The sequence below is a fragment of the Zeus faber genome, assembly GCF_960531495.2.
Source record: "Zeus faber genome assembly, chromosome: 12".
NCBI classification, from domain to species: domain Eukaryota; kingdom Metazoa; phylum Chordata; class Actinopteri; order Zeiformes; family Zeidae; genus Zeus; species Zeus faber.
The window spans coordinates 21235083-21258600 of record NC_137196.1 but is presented as its reverse complement, the minus strand read 5'-3'; the positions used below and the strand labels follow the sequence as shown (position 1 = coordinate 21258600).

At 43.2% G+C, this 23518-nt stretch overlaps 1 protein-coding gene across 1 annotated transcript in view; it reads left to right on the top strand.

Moving 5' to 3' along the window:
* The window catches only part of pkn2a (protein kinase N2a), a 37343-nt gene extending 14848 nt beyond the window's left edge, over positions 1-22495 (top strand). The window contains exons 4-23 of the mRNA XM_080011140.1: positions 2922-3076; positions 7180-7309; positions 7460-7605; positions 7835-8048; positions 9143-9328; positions 9550-9659; positions 10751-10894; positions 11774-11849; positions 12570-12726; positions 13273-13393; positions 13478-13614; positions 14429-14504; positions 14618-14709; positions 14868-15044; positions 17366-17428; positions 17567-17643; positions 17972-18114; positions 18216-18323; positions 19788-19868; positions 19956-22495. Coding sequence (XP_079867266.1) covers positions 2922-3076; positions 7180-7309; positions 7460-7605; positions 7835-8048; positions 9143-9328; positions 9550-9659; positions 10751-10894; positions 11774-11849; positions 12570-12726; positions 13273-13393; positions 13478-13614; positions 14429-14504; positions 14618-14709; positions 14868-15044; positions 17366-17428; positions 17567-17643; positions 17972-18114; positions 18216-18323; positions 19788-19868; positions 19956-20159 — 2597 coding nt within the window. The 3' untranslated portion in view covers positions 20160-22495. The remainder of the gene's footprint in view (positions 1-2921; positions 3077-7179; positions 7310-7459; positions 7606-7834; positions 8049-9142; positions 9329-9549; positions 9660-10750; positions 10895-11773; positions 11850-12569; positions 12727-13272; positions 13394-13477; positions 13615-14428; positions 14505-14617; positions 14710-14867; positions 15045-17365; positions 17429-17566; positions 17644-17971; positions 18115-18215; positions 18324-19787; positions 19869-19955) is intronic.
* The last annotated feature ends 1023 nt before the right edge of the window (positions 22496-23518 follow it).

Below are 23518 nucleotides of genomic sequence, written 5' to 3'. Positions count from 1 at the left end.
AACTAAACTTGTGCTGCAAGTCAGGCAGGTTTTTTTGGTTTCTTCGCCCACCTATGTAGGTGTGTATGCGTGGTGGTGGGGGAAAGGTGTTTTGGTTTTTTTTGCACCCACACTCTTACTGTAGGCCCAGGGGAGGGAGGTTTCCTGGGAACCGTTCGAGTCCAGGCATGAAAAGTCAGCAATGAGCTCATCTCACAGCACTGTGGTCCAGCTGAGCTGATAGAAAACACTTTTTCGCTGGGGTTTCAGGTGTGTGAATGCCCCTGTGTGAGCCTCTTATCTGAGAGTGTGTAGACCGCTGAAGGAACACTGTGGATCCCACTGCTAAATCCACACTGGTCAAAACAGGGGGCATTCCCCCTAAAATAAAATTGTGATGTGATTACAGGCTGCCTGTAATCTGCCTGTATGACCTTCATCAACAACAACGACAACACATCGTTCCATTTCTTGTAATGTCACTAGTAGTTGCCTGCAAGTTCACGCTTGTTTTTCTGAGAATACAGAAAGCCGCCGGCTTTCCCTCTGATCTGTCGCAATTGTCACAGTTTTTGCACAACTAGAGGGAGGAAGATCATTCACAGAGAAGCAACAAAAGCTCCCTTCGGTGAAATATATTCTAAGTGCCTTTTTATTTTATGGAAGTTTGGTGCAAGGAGTGTGTCCCATTGACATCAATGAGGCACACTTGGGGAGAAAAGAAGTTTGGCATTCTCCCTCCCCTAACTATACTTGTAGTGTGGAACTGTTTTATTAATTGTTAAATTAGAAGACATTCTGAAATATCCATAACCGGAATGTTAGGGCTGGGTAATATGGCCTAAAAGTATGAGGGTATAATTTGAAGCACGGACAGTAACTGTATGTATCAGAGTTAATTCATTTTTCTTAAAATTTCAATATAAATGCTTCTAACTTTTTGCCTATTTTTGATCATTTTAATTCAATACATTTTATAGAAATTTGAAATTTGTTAAAATTTAATAAAGAAAAACAAAAAACAATTCCACGTGAATGTTGTAGTTAAACTATAGGGCTAGCAAGATAGCATTCACTTTGACATGGGTTTCCTATTGTTCCCTATGGGCTGGATGGCTGGAAGGGTTAACAGAGCTAGTGATGGAGCAGGAGAACAACTTTTTTGCGCCACAAACCCGCACTTTGTGATGACAGCACGACGCGTCCACGTATGCTGCCCACTGCTCCTGGCTGTGCCCCCGGAGGAAGGACAAGCCAGGATGGGTCAAAAGCAGAGAATCCATTTCACCGGCCACCATCAAAGCATGTGTGTGTGTGTGCAAGCATGTGTTGTAGTGTGGTGTGTTGCGTGATAAATAAAGACTCTTTCTTCTTTCTTTCTTTCTTAAACTGTTTAAAATATTCAAATCGATATGCATAGAAAAATCTATATTAACACTTCCCCGGCTTTAGATCTGTGAGGGCTCTACCGGTCAGCATGGTATAGTCAAAATCCATACCGTAGGGCAAATTCATACTGGTGTACTTTCTATACTGTTTATACTGTCCATACCTACTGAATGTTACTGATGTCCTGTTGTGCTTCTTTACTTGGAGCCACATAAAGAACACAATTTCTCAATTTCTGTTTATTATTTAATTGAAAGTATTATGCCAAACTTGCATAGTCAGAATCTTGTTTCAAAAGAAAGTTCTGAGAATTCTTGGCTAACCTTAAGCATTCCAGCACCGATACCAGTTTGTATTTTGTAACAGTTGTTGAAGCCGGGATACTCCTCAAAGCCGCTATTTTTCTCTCCCCAATTGATGACACTCAAAGTGTAGGCTGCAAGGGACCCGTCGGGGGTGTCAAATTGTCCACCAAATACTTAAGCCATTCAGCCGTGGTTATGGGATCATTTGGCATTTGGTGTTAAGATTCTATTTGGTCGCATCGCTTACAGTGCAGAGAACCTGAATTAGCTTGTGTCAAACGCTGTTGAAGTCAGCTAATATAAGTGCTACCGTTTATGCCCACCCACACAGAAATATAATAATCTGAAAGGTTAATATATTGTAATTGATTATATATTTGACCAGTTTGACACCCCCGCTATAAGCCTTAGTAAAATCTGAGTATATCAGGGTAACAAAAACAACTGGCCTCTGAAAGGGGCTCGAGGTCAGAGCATGCAAGTGTTGGAGTGGAATGGCAGTGATTTAGGTTTATGCACGCAGCACATATAACATTTGCTACCAACTGTTCTTCCAATTTGCTCCATTGATACTAGTTGATACTACCCAACGGGCAACTGTGGATACTTGAAATTGTAAAATTGGCTTTAAGTCGGGCAGTACAAAAGTCACTCATTCCTGACCTTTTTGCAGAGCGTACGTGTCACATGAAATCTTGGTCGCTAGCGCTGGGATCCAGTCAGACATCGAGCGGCATTTAATGTGCTGAGACGCAGGAACTTCAGGAATAGAAACAAAGGAAGCGTGGTGACATTTGAGGAAAGGCTGTCGGAAATATTAAGAACATACAAACTCCTGTCTGACTTGTCAAAATATGATTTACATGGATTCAAAAAAAATGCCATTTTAGTTGTTTACTATCTAGAAATATTTTGGGAAATGGCTGTCAGTACGTGTTTGTATTTATAGAATTTGAAAGGCAAAGCGCTGCCAACTTTCCATAAGCGTATGTGTTTGCGGCCTATATTTCAACAGCGGACGCATGCGCCAAAGGAGGGACTGAATACTTGTTTTTATTTATTTTTTAATAAAAATGTCTACAAAGCTACGCATTTCCTATTATAGATTCATCCGCTTTCCTCTTCCTTAACTTTGTTTACTTCTGCATCCACCAGCCCATTGAAAGAAATGCACGGCACTGCATTTTGGTATGATTGGTACTAATCAATAGCTCTTGTGGTTTTGTTTTGTTTTTTGTTTTTTACCAGAGTGCCCCCCCACCCCAGACACGCCCAACAGCGAGGCCAGAATGTACACCAGCAGCAGCCGGCTCGCTGCCCTGAAAAAGCAGAACGACATTGAGCTCAAAGTCAAACAAGGAGCAGAGAATATGATTCAGATGTACTCCAACGGGTCCTCTAAGGTAAGACTCCCCCGCAGCCCAGCCACTGCTATTCTCCAGTCAGGACAAAGCTTCACTGTTGTACCAACATCCAAAGAACAGCTCCGGCAAAGGAGTTGGAGATGAGCAATCCGCTGGTGTTGACAGAGAACAGTAGCATGTAACAAAGTACGCCAGACAGTTGTATGGAAGTAAACTATTTAATGTGTCAAAGCAAGTGCACTACTCAATCTGGTCCAACATAGCAGGGGGATCAAAGTGGAAATAAAGGAAAATAATCACCTAGTTGCTCTGTCCCTAGGCATGTGGTGTTTAGAGCATTAGAGACAGTGCAGCGTATTCTAGACAGGTAACTGTTTAACACAAAATACAGTATTCGCTTGGATTACATTGGATTTGTATTAAAGTAGTACCATGAATAATATGCCGTGCCTAAGGCTTTTGAAACAGGCAGCCCAAAGCTCTTTTGTTCAAATACCTCCTCCTGACTGTTTTTTGGTTTGATGTATGTGGGATGACCGTACAAACTGGCTTATACTTCTCAGTTGTTTACAACTTGGGAGTCAAGTAGGAAGCAGGGGACTGTGGGCTTTGCATTCGGACTTACACTCTGTCGTGTGCATGGATGCAAATCTCCCGTGGCCCTCGTCCGTCCCAGATTCTCTAGAGATACCAAAGCTGTAATTTAGTGGTGAGGTGTGTGTGTCACCAGTACTAATAACAGCTAAACCAGTGACTGTTACTGTTGTTGGTTATCTGTCAGTCAGTACTTGTTCAAGCCACTGCTGTAAACCCGTCATTTAGAATGTGAGTATACTCAACCATGCCTTGATATTTAATGTGGCCTTGCATCAAATGTTAAATTTCATGAGGGCTTTAAAAGCGAAGTGTTATCGGGCATAGTTTGGATTTCCTCAGATATGGAGAGAAACCTTCTTATATGGGAACCTGAAAAGAATAGTCACTTAAAATTCTACTGAGCAAATTTTGTGATTGTAAGACACCATAACTGACCCTGCTCAGTGACGTCTGTAATGGAAAGCCAGAACGCTAGCATTACACCGGCTATTTGAATGTCATGTAAGCGAGCGCCAGCCTTCCCCTGGCCACAGAGAGCGCCAGAGTAGAGACGCCGAAAACGGACCTTCCAGTCGGAAATAGCTCTGTCCTGATGATGTCATGGAGGAAATGCCTGTCAGACGGAGGTCTTTCCTGTGTGCGCTACCGTCAAAACCATGACTGAAATGTCTGAGGAATTCTGGGTGGAGTGTGTGTGTGTGTGTGTGTGTGTGTGTGTGTGTGTGTGTGTGTGTGTGTGTGTGTGTGTGTGTGTGTGTGTGTGTGTGTGTGTGTGTGTGTGTGTGTGGCAGACACAGCAACTCCCGTGCACGCTGGCCGCACACAATGACATTCCAATCTTATTTTTAGTGAATAAGAGTTTCCATGTGGTCACTCACCATTTGGCTCCTGTTAAGGGCATGAATTGATGGCCTCGATGTTTGGAACAGACCCAAAGGAAAGTTCTCTGTTTGACAAGTTGTGTTTTGCATTTGGGCTATATAAGTTTGTCATGTGACTGTTATGTCATGCATGAGGACCAATGTAATACCGCATGTAAAGTTTGCAAACAAAAGAAAGCGTGTATTGATTTGACTTGGCTACTCGGGAAATGGTAGCAACTGGTTTCTTACACTTGGTATTAGGGTTACCAGGGTGAGGAATTTTTCCCACCTGTTAATAAACTCACGACAACACCGGTCACCAGTCTACAGCGCAGACTGCCGGTAGACGCCATTTTCTCTGAAATATCGCACAGAATGGCTTAAATAATAATAATAATAATAAGAAGAAGATTTATTAGTCCCACAACATAAAATAAAATAAAAACCGTGGATTGATTTTTAAAAGATGTTTTTACTATCTATTAATTGCATGGAGGCTGTTTTGTTGTTGTAGCGAGGGAGCAGATAGAGGATTTGGATGTGGTGGCCTCGCATGGCGTGGTTGGTCCGGTGATTGTACCGGATTTGCAGCTCCAGGTTATTTCTTGTATAAATTCTTAAATATAATAACAGACCCAGAATAATTTAGTTTAATATATTTTATTCTTTGTTCATCAACAAAGCGACATATCGCCACGCTTGTTTCATACCTACCCCTCACTCCCACTGGGCCGTTCAGGAAGTGTCGTTTAGGGGTAACAGTGTCTACTAAGGTATTGATAACCTGATTATTTTTACAAATTACCTTTTTTTTTTTTTTTTTTTTTTTTTTTTGATGAACATGGGCCCTGATACTAGCACTGAAGGATTACTCGAATTCAAGCCGGCATTGTAATGTAATAGAACGCAATTTTCAAATTGCAAAGGCTTCTTCTTTTTTTTTTTTTTAAGTGTTTTTATTCATTTATTTTTGTTTTTTTAAATGTTACACAATCTAAAGCAGTGATACTCAACCCGCAGTTCGTGAACCTCATGTGGCTCTTTTATGACTAGTTGCTATTTTTTATTTATTTTTTATTAATTTTAAAAGATTCTGAAAGTATTTCAATACATTTTGTCTGAGACATTGTCTGCAGTATTCCAAACTGAATTTCCCATTTGACACATCGACTTATGACGGCTTCAAGAGAGTGCGCATCTACAGAGATCTGTTTCCTGGTTGTGATTAATAATCAAACTGAGTGATCAATGGCTGATCATCTGGTATCCACTTCATTATGAATTATTCATATTTAATTATATAATTTATTACCATATATAGTTAATAACCTGGTGCTGCAACTTATTACCGGACTCTCAATCGTGCCACGCGAGATTACCATGTCCAAATCTGCCATCAGCTTCCACGCTACAAGGACTACAACAGCCTCCGTGCAATTAATAAATAGAACGAAAATTAGAATAAAAACAACTTTTATATCAATCCACGGTTTTTATTTAAGCCATTTAACTTCATTTCAGTGCGATTTTCCAGAGAATACCGCATCTACCGCTACAGGCACAGCAGACATGTGCAGTAGAGTCACATTTCACAGGATATATTCTAATTTATAAAGCTCAAATCTAGTATGGAGGGGCGCAGGTCCGATCAGAGCGATCTTTTCTCCAAACAAAGCAAATGAAAACTCTAGATCTATTTGATTTACTCTGTTTCCTGTGGCTGCTCTGCTTCGGATCAGATCACTCCTGAAAAAATCCCGCCCGTGTTCTCAAATGCCAACGCCACGGCAAATGCCCAGCGACCTGGCACGGTCTGTGAGCCGGTGGTTGGAACTTCTACACTGGAGGACATTCCGTAGGTGATGGTCGGGTTTATTTGCCACTTTCATCACCACATCTGTGGAATAACTGGACATTCTGGTCAAAGGCGCACTCCCTTGTGCACACAGTGAAACGCCGGAGCAGAGGGAAATGCACTGGTGCGCTCGTGCGTCTCCACCGACACAGACTTCACACACTGTTACCGGGAATAATTCTCTCTGTGTGTTCACTGTGAAACAAACTGGATGAAGTTATATTGAACTTTATTGCTTATCACATGTGAATTGATTCGCTAATGTTGCCAAAACATTTTAAATAATGATTTATTTATAAAAATAAATACACAATCGAATGACAATTTCAGCATTCAAATAGTGCTTTTTGTTTTTTTAGTATTCTGTTCTATTTGAATTTTAAATTTGGTTCCTGCAGCCCTAATCATATAGTAATGGTAATAATAATCAATTGAAATTATTGCATACATCATATTTTTGATTTTTTTTAATAAGATATTACTAGTAGCCTTATTTTAAAGTGTAGCTGGTTTGATGGAGGAAAGGGACGTTTCAGAAATTTCACTCTTGCGAAAATATAAAAAAAGGTTAAGTACCACTGCTATAGAATGATTTATTGCTTGTGTTTAATGAATAATATAGAAGGAAGATAATTGCATACTAAATTGCAATTGCAATATTGGTCGAAAAAAAAATCACAATTTGCTTATTTTCCCAAATCGTTCAGCCTTAGCTGATACGCGAAAATGAATGTAACCGGTGTATGCCCGAACACAATCACGCCGGCAACACCGATAAGTGCGGCAATCCTACCTATAACATTTCCTCCTCCATCACCTCCTCATAGGACCGTAAGCTACTTGCAACTGCCCAGCAAATGCTCCAGGACAGCAAGACAAAGATTGAGTTCATCAGGATGCAGATCCTCAAGGCCAGCCAGGCCAGTGAAATGAGCTTCGACAACAATGATGTGATGGGTGAGCCCTTGTTTATGTCTGGAGCTTGGCTATAATTGCTTCTCTTTGTCATTTAATTTAACGCACATTAACAGCCGAACAAAGTGAGCGCTTTCCATGCAAGCCAATCTTTATCCTGCTCTCCCTCCACATGTTCATCCCTTCCTTCAGCAAAGCCCATCATACGCCCGCTGGACCTGCGAGTGGAGGAACTCTGTCACCACGCCAGGATAGAGTCTGCTGTGGCCGAAGGAGCCAAGAACGTCATGAAGCTCCTGGGCTCCGGGAAAGTTACAGAAAAGAGGGCGCACTCAGAGGTGGGGAGTTCAGTGTTCTGCAGTCTAACTCCCACTCCCAGTCAGTGGCTGTCACCAATGAAAAGAGTGATTTGACTGTAGAACCTGGTAGCAGTACATTTGACGTAGGGACTTGGGACGGAGATTAAATTTACTGGAATTTAAATGTGTCTACTGTGATATTGCTGCTGTGTAAATGGACTGTGTAATTGCTAGTCCGTTCCTCCTGTCCCCCTTCCGCCCCACCCAGGCCCAGGCCCGTTTCAATGAATCCAGCCAGAAACTGGACCTGCTGCGTTTTTCCCTGGAGCAGCGCCTGAGCGAGCTGCCCAAAAACCACCCTCGCAGCAGTAGCATTGTGGAGGAGCTGTCCCTCCTTTCCTCACCTGCCCTCAGTCCCCGATCCAGCATCATCTCCACACAGAACCAGTACAGCACTGTAGCCAAGCCAGCAGCCCTCACAGGTAACTCCAAATATCTGTCTGTTGAGAGGTGGATGGTGGCGGGGAAAAGCAGCGAAATGGGAGAGTTGTGGTAATATAGCAGCAAAATGATTTTGTTGCTGATAGGACTCGGCAATATTGACAATATCAAATATCAGAATTTTTCAGGTGGGATAATTATATTATTTTGTCTATATTTTGGGGATGACTATTGCTGCTTTCATAAGATATTGACATGTCACGCAGCCTTTAAGACAACATTTAACTATATAACTATGCTTATGGCATTGGTTATATCAAAATATAAACAACATTTTGAAGTACCCAATGCCATATCACAGGATGGTGAAATGAATGAACCTCAAAGCATGTTGTTATATTCCAATTAACATATTAGATCAAGTACTTCAGAAGCAAAGTATTGCAAAGCCAAACTGTCTGTATAATAAACTACTTTGGTCCCTTCATTTGTGATCACTTGTCTCCTTAAGTGTCACGATTGAAATAACAGCCCTTCAACAGCCAGTTCTCAGTAAAAATTTTTTCAGTCATATTATATTTTAATGTGCTTGAAACACCATGAACCTCACCCTTTACACTATGGATGGACTGCCTTATGCTGCATTTACATGGATTACGGTAGAAGGCAAACCGGATGTCATGTTAGTGGACGAGAGCATGGCGGCAGGCCGGCAGAGAACAACGGCAACGGTACACTCCATTTGCCGTCAAAGATAAAATATTTTAACTTTTTGCCGTCCTCCACGACAGAATTACAATCAAATGTTTTGTAGCAGATCAAATCTAGTGACTTGATCTGCTCGTCACTAATAAATTGACTAAACATTACTAAAATTCCTACATATAACACTGGAAACAAAATCAATTAGCTTAAAATATTTTATTGGAGTCATCACCATAGCAACATCTCGTCGCGCTTGTTTCATTTCGACCCTCAATCCAGGTTCTTTTTTATTTTATTTTTTATTTTTTTTACTTCTTTCTCCTCCCGTGCCGTTATCCCGTTCCCGTCTACTGTGTTCCATCTGAGCACAGCTTTAGTTGCTAAAATGGATCAATGTAATGTATAAACGTACGCTGTTTGTTACCCTCAGGCACATTGGACGTCAGGCTCATGGGCTGCCAGGACCTTCTGGAGAATGTCCCGGGCCGCTCCAAAGCCGGTTCCGTTCCGCTGCCCGGGTGGAGCCCCAGTGAGAACCGTTCCTCCTTCATTAGCCGAGCAAACCGAAACCGGGGTGCGAGTGCACGAAATCTGACAAAGAGTGAAGACCTCTCCAGTAAGTGGTTCTCTCTGCTGTGTTTCTGTGCCTTGTTTTTTTTTGATAGGTTACAAGAAATCCTACCTGCAATTTAAAGGTATCGTCAGCCAAATACAGATTTTCAGCCACTGAAATTGTTTGGCCAAAACAAAGTTGTTGTTTTTTTTTGTTTTTTTTTGTATGAAGGGTGTCAATCACAAATGAGGACTTGATGTATTTTGTGTGTGTGTTCTTCTCAGATGAGATCAGTGCAGTGTTGAAGCTGGATAACACTGTGGTGGGCCAGACGAGCTGGAGGCCAGTCAGCAACCAAGCCTGGGACCAAAAGTTTACATTGGAGCTCGATCGGGTAACAAACACCATCTTGCACACACACCAAGTTATGCCCTTGACCTAGATTGTGTGTGTGTGTGTGTGTGTGTGTGTGTGTGTGTGTGTGTGTGTGTGTGTGTGTGTGTGTGTGTGTGTGTGTGTGTGTGTGTGTGTGTGTGTGTGTGTGTGTGTGTGTGTGTGTAATAGGTAAAGTGATACAACATTGTATGTGCATTTTGTGCGTCCATTGGAGCTGGGCAATAAATTAATACAAGCATTTAGAGCAGGGTTTCCCAAAGTGTGAGAGGCCCTCTGGTGGGCCGTGACGGTACTGCAGGTCGTCTATGACCGTCATTTACAATAAATGAATAAAAAAAAAATATATATGTTTTTATGAATAATTAAGTTTGAAAACACCATAAAATATTTATGATTAAATATTTGTATTAAAAAAAAAAAAGTAATTATAAGTAATAAAACAAAGCCATGGGATTTAAATGGCGTGTTATTCTTAATTGGACCTATTTTTTTTAACCCCATTTTTACCTTTGTTGCTTTACAAATTATTGCATATATGTGGATGTATTTTTAATTTGCACTGCATTGCGGTAGGCCCACGTTCACATAGAATTGTTCCATATATAGGGAAGTACTTTGTCTTGGTCTAGTGTGTTGATAAGAGTTATGATGAAAGGTTTGGGTGTGCCGCAGAAGCTTTTCAGATTTCAAATTGGGCCATGGCATTGATATGCTCGGAAATGGCTGATTTAGAGCATAAATAGTGCACTATCTCCTTTTTGAATTATTCCTGCATTCGCAATTTTTTATTAACTTATTTGTTTTTGAATCGTGAGCTTCCACAATCTAAATGTCATTGGTAACTTTAAACTGATGATGGAAATGTCACAATAAATTAATTGTGAATTAACTGAGCTTCCATAAGTTGGGTTGTCTACCTCACCTGGATTCTTTGATGTGGCGGTCTTGGCGGCGTTTATATATTTATTCATAATCACAGGGCCTATACTGTTCAGCCCTGGAACATATGTGGGTGCTAAATGCACTTTTTCCTTCTTATAACTATTAGTTGACGTCCATATTTGCTGTGTGTGTGTTTCATCTGCTCAGTCTCGTGAGCTGGAGATCTCTGTGTACTGGCGTGACTGGCGTTCGCTGTGTGCCGTGAAGTTCCTGCGCCTGGAAGACTTCCTGGATAACCAGCGCCATGGGATGTGTCTGTATCTGGAGCCACAGGGGATGCTTTTTGCTGAGGTGAAGATTTATTTATCGCACTTATTTGTGCAGATCACAATCTTTTTGTAAAATTGTTTGATTCCTCAATTATGTTTGTATCCAAACTTCTGGTGAATTTTAAGCCAATATTATAAATTTTGCAATAAATACAATGTGAATTGGTTGCGTTTCATTCACTTGGGTTGCGGAAAATTAACTACCTACCCAAATTGATATGTTCCAATCTTCAATGGCTGTTATTATAAATATAAATGGAACTGGTATGACAATATGAATATCAGTCACAAAAACAAACAAATTAGACTTTTTAAAGATGTGGAGAAAACATGTTGTTTTCATGTTAACCGTTTAGAAGTTTGTTTTAACTGAATACCTTACACCTTAGTCAGATGTTATTGTTAACACTTTTACATTTAAGCAAAACAATTAACACCACTCCACATGCCATCAGTCAAGCAGTGTCAGTGATGTGAAGCTGTGTCAGTGGAAGAGAATAAGAGTTGCTCCCCCTTATGTCCACAGCAGGTTATTGCGATGATATGAATTCATGGCGGTGCCAAAGTCATTAATGTTTTGTGTATGTGTGTGTATATATATATATATATATAGATAGATAGATAAGGGTTCATTGTCTTTGCGCCGGTGGACTCCATTAATTTTAAACCGTATTCCACAATGTGTCCACACAAGAATAAGGGTTAGTTGTCAGGAGACCAGACACCCACATCTTGTTACATGCTGCAATCGGAGATATGAGTGCGATTAAAAAATAAATAAATAAATATCTCGTCTGCTCAATCTGTCTCGCTAGATACCAGCTCGCACATAAATGCACTCATAATAGCAATAGTCGTCTCCACTGCGCCGGTTGTAATTTGTGTTTAAATCTTTGCTAAGGTTACCTTTTTCAACCCTGTCATTGAGCGACGGCCCAAGCTGCAGCGACAAAAGAAGATCTTCTCTAAGCAGCAAGGTGAGTCATTGTGCCTTTATTCCGATTCAGCGCGGACTGGGTAAAAGCCACTTCCACATTTTCGTTTGAAACAGGACAGGTCTGGGTGGCGGATGCGTCCCGAGCTGTGACTGTGCTGTATTTCTATAAAAAAGCCTTTCTTTGCAACTTTAAATACTTTACTTTAACCCTGTTCATTTTCTTGTGGAGTTTCTACTGTGGATCAGGGTTAATGTGGACAATACACACCTGTCATGTCATTTTTACTTAAGATGCCATACTGATTTTAGGCATCTTATGTATTGGAAGTGTTTGGATAAGATTATTGTTCCACTGGATTGTCCAGGTCCTTATGTTCATCTCATAGTAGGGCCAGCCCATACATTGCTATAATACCGATACTGTGATATGAGACTGAAAAAATCCACATTACTAATGATTGTTTCTCAAATATTTCTTGCGTGTACATGTTATGAAAGCAACAAGTCATCCCCCAAATATTGTCAAATGATGGATAGCGCGGTATTTGTCCAACAAGATTGTGATTTGTTTTTATCAATATCGCCCCTCTTATCTCAGACTCTTTCCCTCCAACTCTGTCCTAAACTACCCTCCCTGTAACCACAACAACCATCACTCAGCCTGTGCCCTGGCTCCACGTCCTTGTCATCCTCCTGCATTTTCCTCTGTTCTTTCTGTTTTGTCATTCCTTTGTTTCTGTTGTTTGCCCTCGTTCCCCAGGTAAGACCTTCCTGCGCGCCCCTCAGATGAACATCAACATCGCCACCTGGGGTCGTCTGGTGAGGAGAGCCATACCAACTGTCAGCACCAACTCCTTCAGTCCGCAGGCAGTCGAGACTGGGCCCAGCAGCCTGCCTGGGTCGCCCACACCCAGCAGGTAGAGCAAACGGGTTCACTTGAATATGTATTTAAAACAAAAGCCTTGGGCTCTGCGTACGTGTACCGTTTTCTTCCTTTAAAGAGGTACCTTTTGGAATATTCACTTTTGGTCTGTCTGGCTCAGATGAAAAGGTCAATACAAATTTTATCCCTGTGTGTCCAGCACAGACGTAGTGATGGGCTGCATGCAAACCTAGTTAGGTCAAAGCAAGGTTTCGTGGGGGGCCAACAGGTTAGCTCCTGTGCAATTACAGAAATAAATCTTCCAGCGTGTCCAAAGTGTCAAAATTTAGTATTTATATCCTGCAAGTATGATTAATGAATGGGTGAGATGGAGAACTCTGTCGATAAATACACTGCAGAAAGCAAGAACCCTGCTCTTTAAAAGAATATCAGACATAGAAAGGACTTAAGTTAGAACAAACAACAGACTATCTTTCACAAGTTGGGATGAGGTTGTGTTCAGGTTGTTAAAAAATTCCATGCGGTAACTTTAACGTCGCTCCTTATTTTGTCGCTGAGTTGTGTCTCTGTTCCTGCACAGCGACCCGTTGGTGACCAAGCTGGACTTTGACAAAGAGCCGACCCTAGGACCCAAGCATTACCCAGTGCCCGATGACCTCAGAGAACCAATGGCGCAGGACAAGATGTCCGACAAGGAGGAAGTACAGGTATCGTCCCAAGTGCCTGTATTGACAAATACTTGACTTGATTTATTATTGTTATTTATTATTATTTTTATTATTCAGGATGCCCTGGCCTCGTTTGACTTCCTGAACAAGAGGAACAGCATTGCGGTGAAGTCTGAGCTGGACGGTGTGTTGGAGCAGGGCCTCCAGGCCCAAGACCTGGAGCTCACAGCCATCCAGAAGGATGCTGACATAAGGTTAAACAGACGGAAAACTGTCCTGTAAAGCGGAGGGGATTGGTTATTATTGTTAATGCGTCAATGACAAACACGCGATGTGTTTGTCATTGACGTACAGCAGATATTCACAATGAGACCAAATGATGAGATTTCTCCAAACACGGATATAAACTTAACATGATCAGACAACAATGTCACAGATAATTAATAGTCAATGTTTTATTATGAACATACAACTGAATGAAAATCAGCAGACATTTGGCATTGGCCAAGAAAATTGCAATCGGTGCATCCTAAAAAGGTAAACACGTTCGGTAGCTTTACGAAATGATGCATTTCAGCGGGTAAATCCTTATCAGATAAATTTGTGTATATATTTAGCTGTAGAAGCTGACATAGGATGTGATTCACCTCATTAGGAGGTGACTACAGTGTGAATAACCGGAGTCATTTAGCTGCAGGAACTCAAACACCACTGAGACTCCCTGTTACACTGTTGTGCTGCTCAGTCTTTTCCAAGGTTGACAGGTCTGGGTATCTATTAGCGAAAGAAAGTTGACTGAAATATTAATTATTTGTCATATTATGAAGGGAAATTGAAAGTAAACTGGTTTATTGCTCTCTACTGTTTTTATTTTATTGTCGTTAGTTTCCGTTTGCAGTATGTGTTCAAGGCATTAAAGCAATAGAGTGATGCAGAGCGCTATAAAAAGGCAGCTTGACTGGAAAAAAATTTGTTATGGTTGGTTATCAACAACGTGATTTTGGGAAGGTCATAGGCTGTTCTCGCTTTTCTTGATCAATCAATGCCTCTACCGTCTTGCATTTTCAGGGAAGAAGAGCAGTTCCACTTCAGCCTAAAAGACTTCAAATGTGTGGCGGTCCTTGGACGTGGCCACTTTGGAAAGGTGCACTTTTTACTGTCCTCCCACGCAGCGGTACAGACACTGAATATAACGAGGCGCTCGTTGGGATGCCTGCAGGCCTTTTTCTAAAGATGTTTTGTCCCCACGCGGTGCAGGTGCTGCTAGCGGAGTATAAAAGTACAGGAGAGATGTTTGCCATCAAGGCACTCAAGAAGGGGGACATTGTGGCGCGTGACGAGGTGGACAGGTAACACCACAAACACCATACATCTCAATTCTGAACTTAAAACCATCTGGAGGCCGAGAGTCCAAGAACGACGTGTGTTTCCGTGCCCGATTTATTTCTTCTGTGTTGTTTCTGCCGCTGTGAATCACCCCCTCCTCCTCCCTGTGTGTTCCCCCCAGTCTGATGTGCGAGAAGCGGATCTTTGAGACGGTGAACAGCGTCCGGCACCCGTTCCTGGTCAACCTGTTCGCCTGCTTCCAGACGCAGGAGCACGTCTGCTTCGTCATGGAATACGCGGCCGGAGGCGACCTGATGATGCACATCCACGCTGATGTTTTCTCAGAGCCCAGGGCCATGTGGGTGACCGACGGCTTGTCCTCGCTTTAACCGTCTGAATATGTTCTGTGTATTGTGCGACGGGGGCCTCCGACGGATTGGGTTCCTGAGCGCTGCTTGTTTGTTTTATTGCTTTCATTTTGAGCTCCGACGGTAATGGATCAACATCTCCCGTGTTGCCGATTGCACCGAGTCACGCGGGACTGTGCTGTCGGACAATAAGCTGTGATTAAATGCACAAATGAATACCGACAATTTGGATCAAATATTGGCCGTGGGTTTCCCCAAGTGCTCTGTGGAGATCACAACCGTCGGAGACCACCAACATTTGACAGCTTTCATATATTGAGAGGTTGCTGGAAACTCATCCCCGTACATTCTCATGTACATTCTCCGACCCCGTACATTTACAAACAGTGAGGCTTCTCATCAAATGGGATTTGATAAATGAGTTTCAATGCAGTGAGATAAAACATGACAACGTATTTTAAACATAACAAAATAAATGAAAAGACGGCAATCTCTGCATACATTACTCACAAAAAGTTAGGGATATTTGGCTTTCGGGTGAAATTTATGGAAAACGTAAAAAGTTTACGCTACAGTGATAATATATCATGAAAGTAGGGCATTTAAGTAGAAACATGCAATGGTGATTTTCTCATCTCAAACAATTTTGAGAAAAAAACGCCAACAACAGTGGTGGGTTTACCACAACAAAAAATGTCAACGTCTCAATAACTTGTCATGTGCCCTTGAGCATCAATTACAGCTTGACAACGACGTCTCATGCTGTTCACAAGTCGACTTATTGTCTGCTGAGGCCTGGCCCCCCACTCTTCTTGAAGGGCGGCCCTCAGGTCATTGAGGTTCGCGGGTACAGAGTGACGAGCCTCTACACGGCGACTCAGCTGATCCCATAGGTTTTCTATGGGGTTCAGGTCTGGAGAAAATGCAGGCCACTCCATTTGAGGTGCCCCAGTCTCCAGCAGCCGTTCCCTAATGATGCCACCTCCATGAGCTGGAGCATTGTCGTCCATGAAGATGAAATGAGGCCTGTGTTGTTCATGCAGGGGCACAATGACTGGATGAATGATGTTATTCAGGTAGTATGGGCTTGTCCCTACCATTCACAGTGTAAGTGTAGGGCAGTTCTGTAGGGCAGTTCTGTATTGACTAGACACACCTGCCCACACTGTAACACCACCACCACCACCACCAAAGGCTCGTCTGGTGACAACAGTGGCTGATGCATAGCGCTCTCCTTGACGTCTCCGACATCGTTGGCGGCCATCATTTCTGCTCAACGTGAATCGACTTTCATCAGAGAACAGCACTGAGGCCACTGGTGCCTGGCGCACTTTTCACAATGAAGCGGTCATCAGTGTGGGATGTGGCCAAAGGACGTCCACTTCTATGCCTTTCTGTGACTCTTCCAGTCTCTGTATCTCTGTTGCAAGCTGCTGATGACACTCTGTGACACTCTAAGCTCAGTGGCCACTTCCCTCTGAGAACATCCTCTTTGAAGCCTCGCTATGGCGAGGTACTGTTGATCAGTTGTTAGGCGTCGTCTTGGTCTCATGATGTCAAAATGTGAACAGCATGATGAAGAGGACTGTTTAAACACCAATTCTAATTGAACCAGGAAATGTATTGGTCGATTCATGGATCAAACACCTGTTGTGAATTTTGCCGTTCAGCTCCTTGTTAGAGAACAGCAAGTTGTGCAAAAAGTGCTGAAACATTGAACAGTTGTACATGTGCATTCAAAAGTTTAGAGAAGGTCAAATTAAGTTCATCTGTAAAGGTTATAGTGCATTTTAGGTTAATCCTGAAATTTCACACGAAAGCCGAATATCCCTAACTTTTTGTGAGTAGTATATGTGGAATGACAAACGCTAATCCAGGTTATTAAGCCAACACAGCACGGCGACAATGAACCGTTTTGTTGCGGGCACAGGAGTTTGCCGTTTCAATTCTGTTATCTTTGAGTTTCCCGTGTGTGTGTGTGTGTGTGTGTGTGTGTGTGTGTGTGTGTGTGTGTGTGTGTGTGTGTGTGTGTGTGTGTGTGTGTGTGTGTGTGTGTGTGTGTGTGTGTTTGCTGAGTTTTTTTCCTTGTTTTTTTTTTTTTGTTTTTTTTGGCTATCGTGGTGTTTGAAGCGTTTTAGTGAAGCTGTACTTCCATCAAAGTGCATCCTTAAAGCTGACTTCTCTTTTCTGCAGCTTTCTGGTTGAGCTGCTTTTACTTTTTAAAAGGCCGTACAAGAAAAAATGTTTTCCCTCATTGATGCCCGCCGTGCCTGATCTGTTCTCTCTTCTTCCTCTGTTTGGTATCTTTCAGATTTTACGCAGCCTGTGTTGTATTAGGGTTACAGTTCTTACACGACCATAAGATTGTGTACAGGTAGGAACTCAGTTTATCTGAAAACTTGATTTGTGGAACTTATTTTATATATTATCTCAAAAGTGAGTTTGAGCGCATTTCTCTAATGTGTCAATTCTATTTCTATATTTCTCTTTACCTATTTAATTGCTATTGCAGAGATTTGAAGCTGGACAACTTGCTGTTGGACACAGAGGGCTATGTGAAGATCGCTGACTTTGGACTTTGCAAAGAGGGTAAGGGTTGGAACAGTTTTTTTTAATTTATTAATCTAGTTAATCGTTAACCAGTATTACTCAAATGACAACAAAAAAATAAGTCATTCTCCCAGTATGTTCTCAAAATTCTCACGCATCTTGGCTGAAAGGACGATTATTTGTGGGTGTCAGAGAGGATGAAACAGAGAGGTTGCTCTGTCACGCTTTGGTAAAAGGTGGAACTTGGTTCAAAAGCTTTGAGAATCGCTCGTCTGAAGTGACCGCAGATGAATCTCAAAACATCCTCGTCGCACGAAAAGTGAGCAGAGCTCAGCCTCTAACACGCCACCTTCCCGCTTCCCGTCAGGAATGGGCTTCAGGGACCGCACCAGCACCTTCTGCGGAACGCCAGAGTTCCTGGCCCCCGAGGTTCTGACGGAGACGTCCTACACCCGAGCGGTGGACTGGTGGGGGCTCGGGGTCCTCATCTTCGAGATGCTGGTCGGTGAGGTGAGAAGACCGCTCACCATGAAGGAAGCCGCGCTTGTTGTTCGGGTTCGGGGAAAGCTGTGGGCGCTGATTAAATGTTCACAATATGAATCTATCCCCAGTCTCCGTTCCCTGGCGACGACGAGGAGGAGGTGTTTGACAGCATCGTCAACGATGAAGTGCGCTACCCGCGGTTCCTCTCCACTGAGGCCATCTCCATCATGAGGCGGGTGCGTTGGTGAAACACAGCACTGACGACGGAACATGTTTTTAAAAAACAAAAAAAAAAACAAACAAGTGATGAACTGAGATGGGAAGGTCATATGCTGAAGCCGTCGTCATCGTTCCGATGGTGATATCTTGTGATATCTACCCGTCTCTTTAAAATCAGACTCGTCTGGATGCAGCACGCTGGTATCCGTAGCAAATATAGTCTTAAAGAGTCTTAAATACCAGTAAAAGATTATTAAATTGAACTCTCCGACGTGTGGGGAAACATGGCTCCTCAACCACAACCGCAGCCGTAACGACAGCAGACCTGCCATCCTGCACTCGTTTCGTTTACCAACCACAAAATTGAAAATGAGATGCAACCGCTGGTTTTCAGCTTAATCGGCCATGACGGGTGATCGGACGATCAGTGTCAGATATATCTTCAGATTCTGTCGGTCAAATGTACACGCCGACACTTTGCTCATGTACTGTAAGAACTGTTCAGGTACTCAAACCAGACACAACGTAATGTAACGTAGTTGAAGCTAAAGAGCGAACTAAAAAGTTGGCTGTTTGGAGGTACTTCAAGGTAACTAACAAATGTTAGATCAGTAATTTATTTATCGTCTGACAATATTCTAACATTGTGCAGACTGCGTATCTATCACTGTCATGGTGGAGCTCCACTCGTCATGAAAAGTTTGACTTTTTTTGAGACTCGTTTTGAGACGAGTCGTTCGATTTGACTCAGTTGATTTAATGCACGGTGAGGGAAGGAGCACTTCCAGTGAACCAGCGTCAGCTTGTAATTTATTTTGATAATGATTGTAATTAATTTTGGAATGCAAATACCACATAAATATAATATAAATGTATATTTACATCTTAAAAGTGAAAGAGACTTTGATTTGAAGTTTGAACTGGACATTTCCATGTTGGATATATGTTGTGTCCTAGTAAAACTCAGTGAGAGTTACAGGTTAAATTCTACTGAAACTTGGTGACAGTCCATATTCTATTTTATTACAACTCTGTGACAGTTTCATGTTCTATTATTGTTCCATAGTGAATAATGAACAATAATAAACACAGTGTCAAAATGAGTAATCTCATTGTTGTGGTAACTGAAATTTTCAGCAGTAGTCTGTGTGTGAAGCTGTCCAATCACGTGAGCGTGATCAGATCACAGGATGTATTTGTCATCGGTGTACAGTAGATTGGAAATCAGGATCAGCAGGTCAGACTTTAAAAAAAAAATCTGAAATCTGAATCGGCCAAGAAAACAGCAATGGGTGCATCTCTAGTTGGTAAACATGTTTGGTAACTTTACCAGATGATGCATTTCAAGCGCTATATCCTAATGGTATGAATTAGTATACTGTATATACTGTATATAGTTTGCCGCTGTAGCTCGCATAGGATGTGATTCACCTCATTAGGAGATGACTACGGTGTGAATAACTGATATAATTTCTCTGCAGCTGTTGAGGAGAAGCCCGGAGCGGCGCTTGGGGGCCGGAGAGAGGGATGCGGAGGAGGTCAAGAGACATCTCTTCTTCAGGGTAAGAAAGCGAGAGAGCGCCGTCCCGTCTTTCCAGCCGTTTGACCCGTCGCTCGGTTTAACCCTCCCCCCCTTCGCCTCCCCGCAGAACATGGACTGGGCGGGGCTCCTCGCCAAGAAGGTGAAGCCGCCGTTCGTCCCGACCATCCAGGGCTCCAGCGACGTCAGCAATTTCGACGACGAGTTTACCTCCGAGGCGCCGATCCTGACCCCGCCCCGCGAGCCCCGGGCGCTGAGCGGCGACGAGCAGAACATGTTCTCTGACTTTGACTACATCGCAGACTGGTGTTAGCTCCGCCTCCCGCCGCCACGCGCACACTGTGAAGCGACGCAGCACGGACTGTTTTTTTTTTTTTTGTTGTTTTTTTTAAACCCTCCCCCCGAGGAGGGCGTGTCGCAGTGCCATCCAAAAGACTCTTCCCGAGACTAGAGCCCCCTCTTATTTTTTTAATCGACGATGAAGAACTTTTTTTTTTAACAAAAAGGAACAAAAAAAAGTGTGTGTGTGTGTGTGTGTGTGTGTGTGTGTGTGTGTGTGTGTGTGTGTGTGTGTGTGTGTGTGTGTGTGTGTGTGTGTGTGTGTGTGTGTGTGTGTGTGTGTGTGTGTGTGTGTGTGTGTGGCCGGCGGCGAATTCCCCGCGCACGTCACCGTGTCGCTGCGTCCGACCTCTGAGAATGTTTCGCACACGGACTCCAGACGGACGCAACTATCACCATCACGGTGATGTCACTGTCGTTTTTGTTTTAAATCTGTACAGATTATATCCATCAGTATATTTTTGTGTGCCCCCCCCCCGCCTCCTTCCCCCAGAAATCCCCCCCGCCCACTTGAGAACATTTTGTGAAATGCGAATTTGAAGTGTGCCGCCATCCCTTCTCATCACTGAACTAGCTCTGCGCTCAAAAGGATCCCGGTGGCGTCAAACTGAGGTTTAGCTTCTTTACCACTCGGAACACATTCACCACCGCCGTTTTCCTGGCGATGGCTCGCATATTGTTTTTTTTAATATTGTCTCTAATTTTTCTTTTTTTTTCTTTTTTTTTTTGGAAAATGTGAACGATTATGGTGAGAAACCTTCCTTGAAATGGTCTCCTAGTCCCGCTGACGAAGTTACTTCATTTTATGCAAATTAAGTGACTTGATCAGTGCGGTCCCACTGGTGTCGATGTGACTGGTCATTCCATGGTACCTTTCTCACCACGTCGTTTTAACCCTAAAATAGAGACGATTAAAAAAATATATATATATGTGAGCTGTCATCTGAAAAAGTGCCGGTGGGCGGAGGGGTGAATGTGTATATTGAGTATTAAACTGGCTAAAGGTGCGGCCCTGAAACCGTAGCAAACGTCTTGACGACTACTACTTTTATTTCCCGACTTCCCAAGTCCGGGTATCCACACTACATCACATCCACGTCTGTGCTCCAGACATCCCATAGCTTCGAATGAGGCCGTTTTTAATTTTCGGTGAATTGAGGTTTTTTTGTTGTTTTTGTTGTTTTTTTTTTTTTTTGTTTTTTTTTCCTTTTGCGTTGCCACATCCTGTTCTTGGGTTTACTACTGCTCCTCTGAAGATGGGCCCAGGTTGATCGTTTAGCGCTTCGGTGGAAGTCGGCGTCGCAGGCTCCTTCAAGTACGAAAACACTACACCCCACTATTGTCTTAACCTGTCAATACTTTACGGCGTTTTGTACCAGAGAGAATATAATCACAGCGTCTGTAAGAGAACGGTTTCAATAAAGCGCAGCGAGGCAAGGCGACAAGCGAGTCTTTACCGCCCTCTAGTGGTTCCTATCACAACGCCGCTCCCTGTTCGCTCTGTTCCAGCTGCAGTATCAATGCAGTTTTCGTTTTAAAATCAGGTTTCCTCCTCTTCCTAGTTAACGGTGGGGAAACCAACATTTTTCTTTTTTATACCTCATTTATAAGAGACAACACTAATTGTTAAGATTTGTCCTGTTTTAAAGCTATAGACAATACCAAGTTCCTGGCACCCGTCACCTCGAGACGCACCGAGTGGTCACGACCAGATACCCGAAAAATGAACTGAGTCTGGTTCCCCAAAAAGCGCCCGTTGAGATCTTTCACGTCACCATAAGGATGTTTTCAGAAACGGCGCCAAAAAGCCAATTACAATGTTTTTTTTCCTCTGCAGTTGTTGACTCCCGGCCATCACAAAACTAAGGTTATTGCTTCCCTTAAGGTATAAATTGTTCTAGCAAAGGGAGCAAATGCAAATACTAAAATATGTAAATGAGGTTTTTTTTCTATTTTAATGTGATGCAGAAACGGTGCAGGCCTATTGATATGAATCACTACAGGAGAGGGCAAGATATATATATAAATATACACACAATTAAGCTGAAAGCACTAATTTTATCTTTTTTTTTTTTTTTTTTTTTAATCTATTCAGCCTAATCATGAAAATAGATTGTACAAAGGTTTTGTTTTCTGTACCTCAGTTTGTTTCCACAACTGCACATGTTGCAAGGAGGACAAGGCCTTTATGGATGGTACAAACTGAAATCATGTTACCGTTTGTTCACTCTAGTGTAAAAAGAAAAAACATTTTTGCAGTCATTGTTTGCATATCATGAATGCACAAATTAAACGTTTTTGATAGTGGCATTGATTGTTGGCAATCCTTTAACGAGTCCAGGTAACTTTTAGGGACGTAACCTTAATCAACCGTGTTGACACCTACGGAAAGATGCAAAGGACTCATACCCAGCACACACACACACCACACAAAAGGCCTAGGGCTTGCGGGATGGGTGGGGTGCGAGCTATGTGGTTGGGGATGCAGCGGGCAGCTGCCATCTTGCCCGTCACGCTCCTGCCTCAGCGTGCTTCTCGTGCGTCCCGAAATTTTAATCCCACTTATATTATCATAGAACACGTACACTCACACACCAATCCTACTCCGAACAACACTCCACCGGACCAGGGTCTGCGTGGGGGCATGGTTGGCCGGGGGGCAGCCGGGTGGGGCATGGGTGGGCATAGGGGTCCCACCGCCTCACCCGGGTTCGGGCGGGGTGTCTGTCAGTCGGTGCGGGGCCTGGACCGGGCCTGGTACCCGCGGCCTGGGTTCTGCGGCTGCGCCCACACTTAGGGGAGGGTTGTATGTGTGCACCCCCGGGGCCTCCACCTGCTCCCTGGGACTGGGTTATGCTCCCCGGGGCCGGGCGTGGGGGTTGCTCCACGGCCCTCTGGGGGCCCGGGAGGTCTTCCGTGGCCGCAGGGAAGGGTGCTCGGGGCTTTCCTGCAGCCATAGGGTGTCTACGCAGCTGCGGAGCTCGGGGGAAGGCTTCAGGGCCCTTTCCGCTGCTGGGAGGCGCCACGACATAGTACCGACCTTCTACACCAGAACAAATTGGGCTTAGTTATGTACGCGCACACACACGGCGAGCACCCCAGCACCGTCCTGGTTGCATTCCTCTTTTTTTCCTCCCTCATTGCTATAACTGACAGGAAGAGGCCACGTGACCAGTTGTAGTTTGAGTTTTCCTGGACCTAATTCGCTGTTTTTCAATGCATGTCATCCAATGTTCGCTTTTGTGTAAATGTTGTTTGGTTCTATGTTTATTTGTCTCATCCGTGGTGATTCTCCCCCTCTTGGAGTAGTGATCAGTTGTTTATAGACCCAAA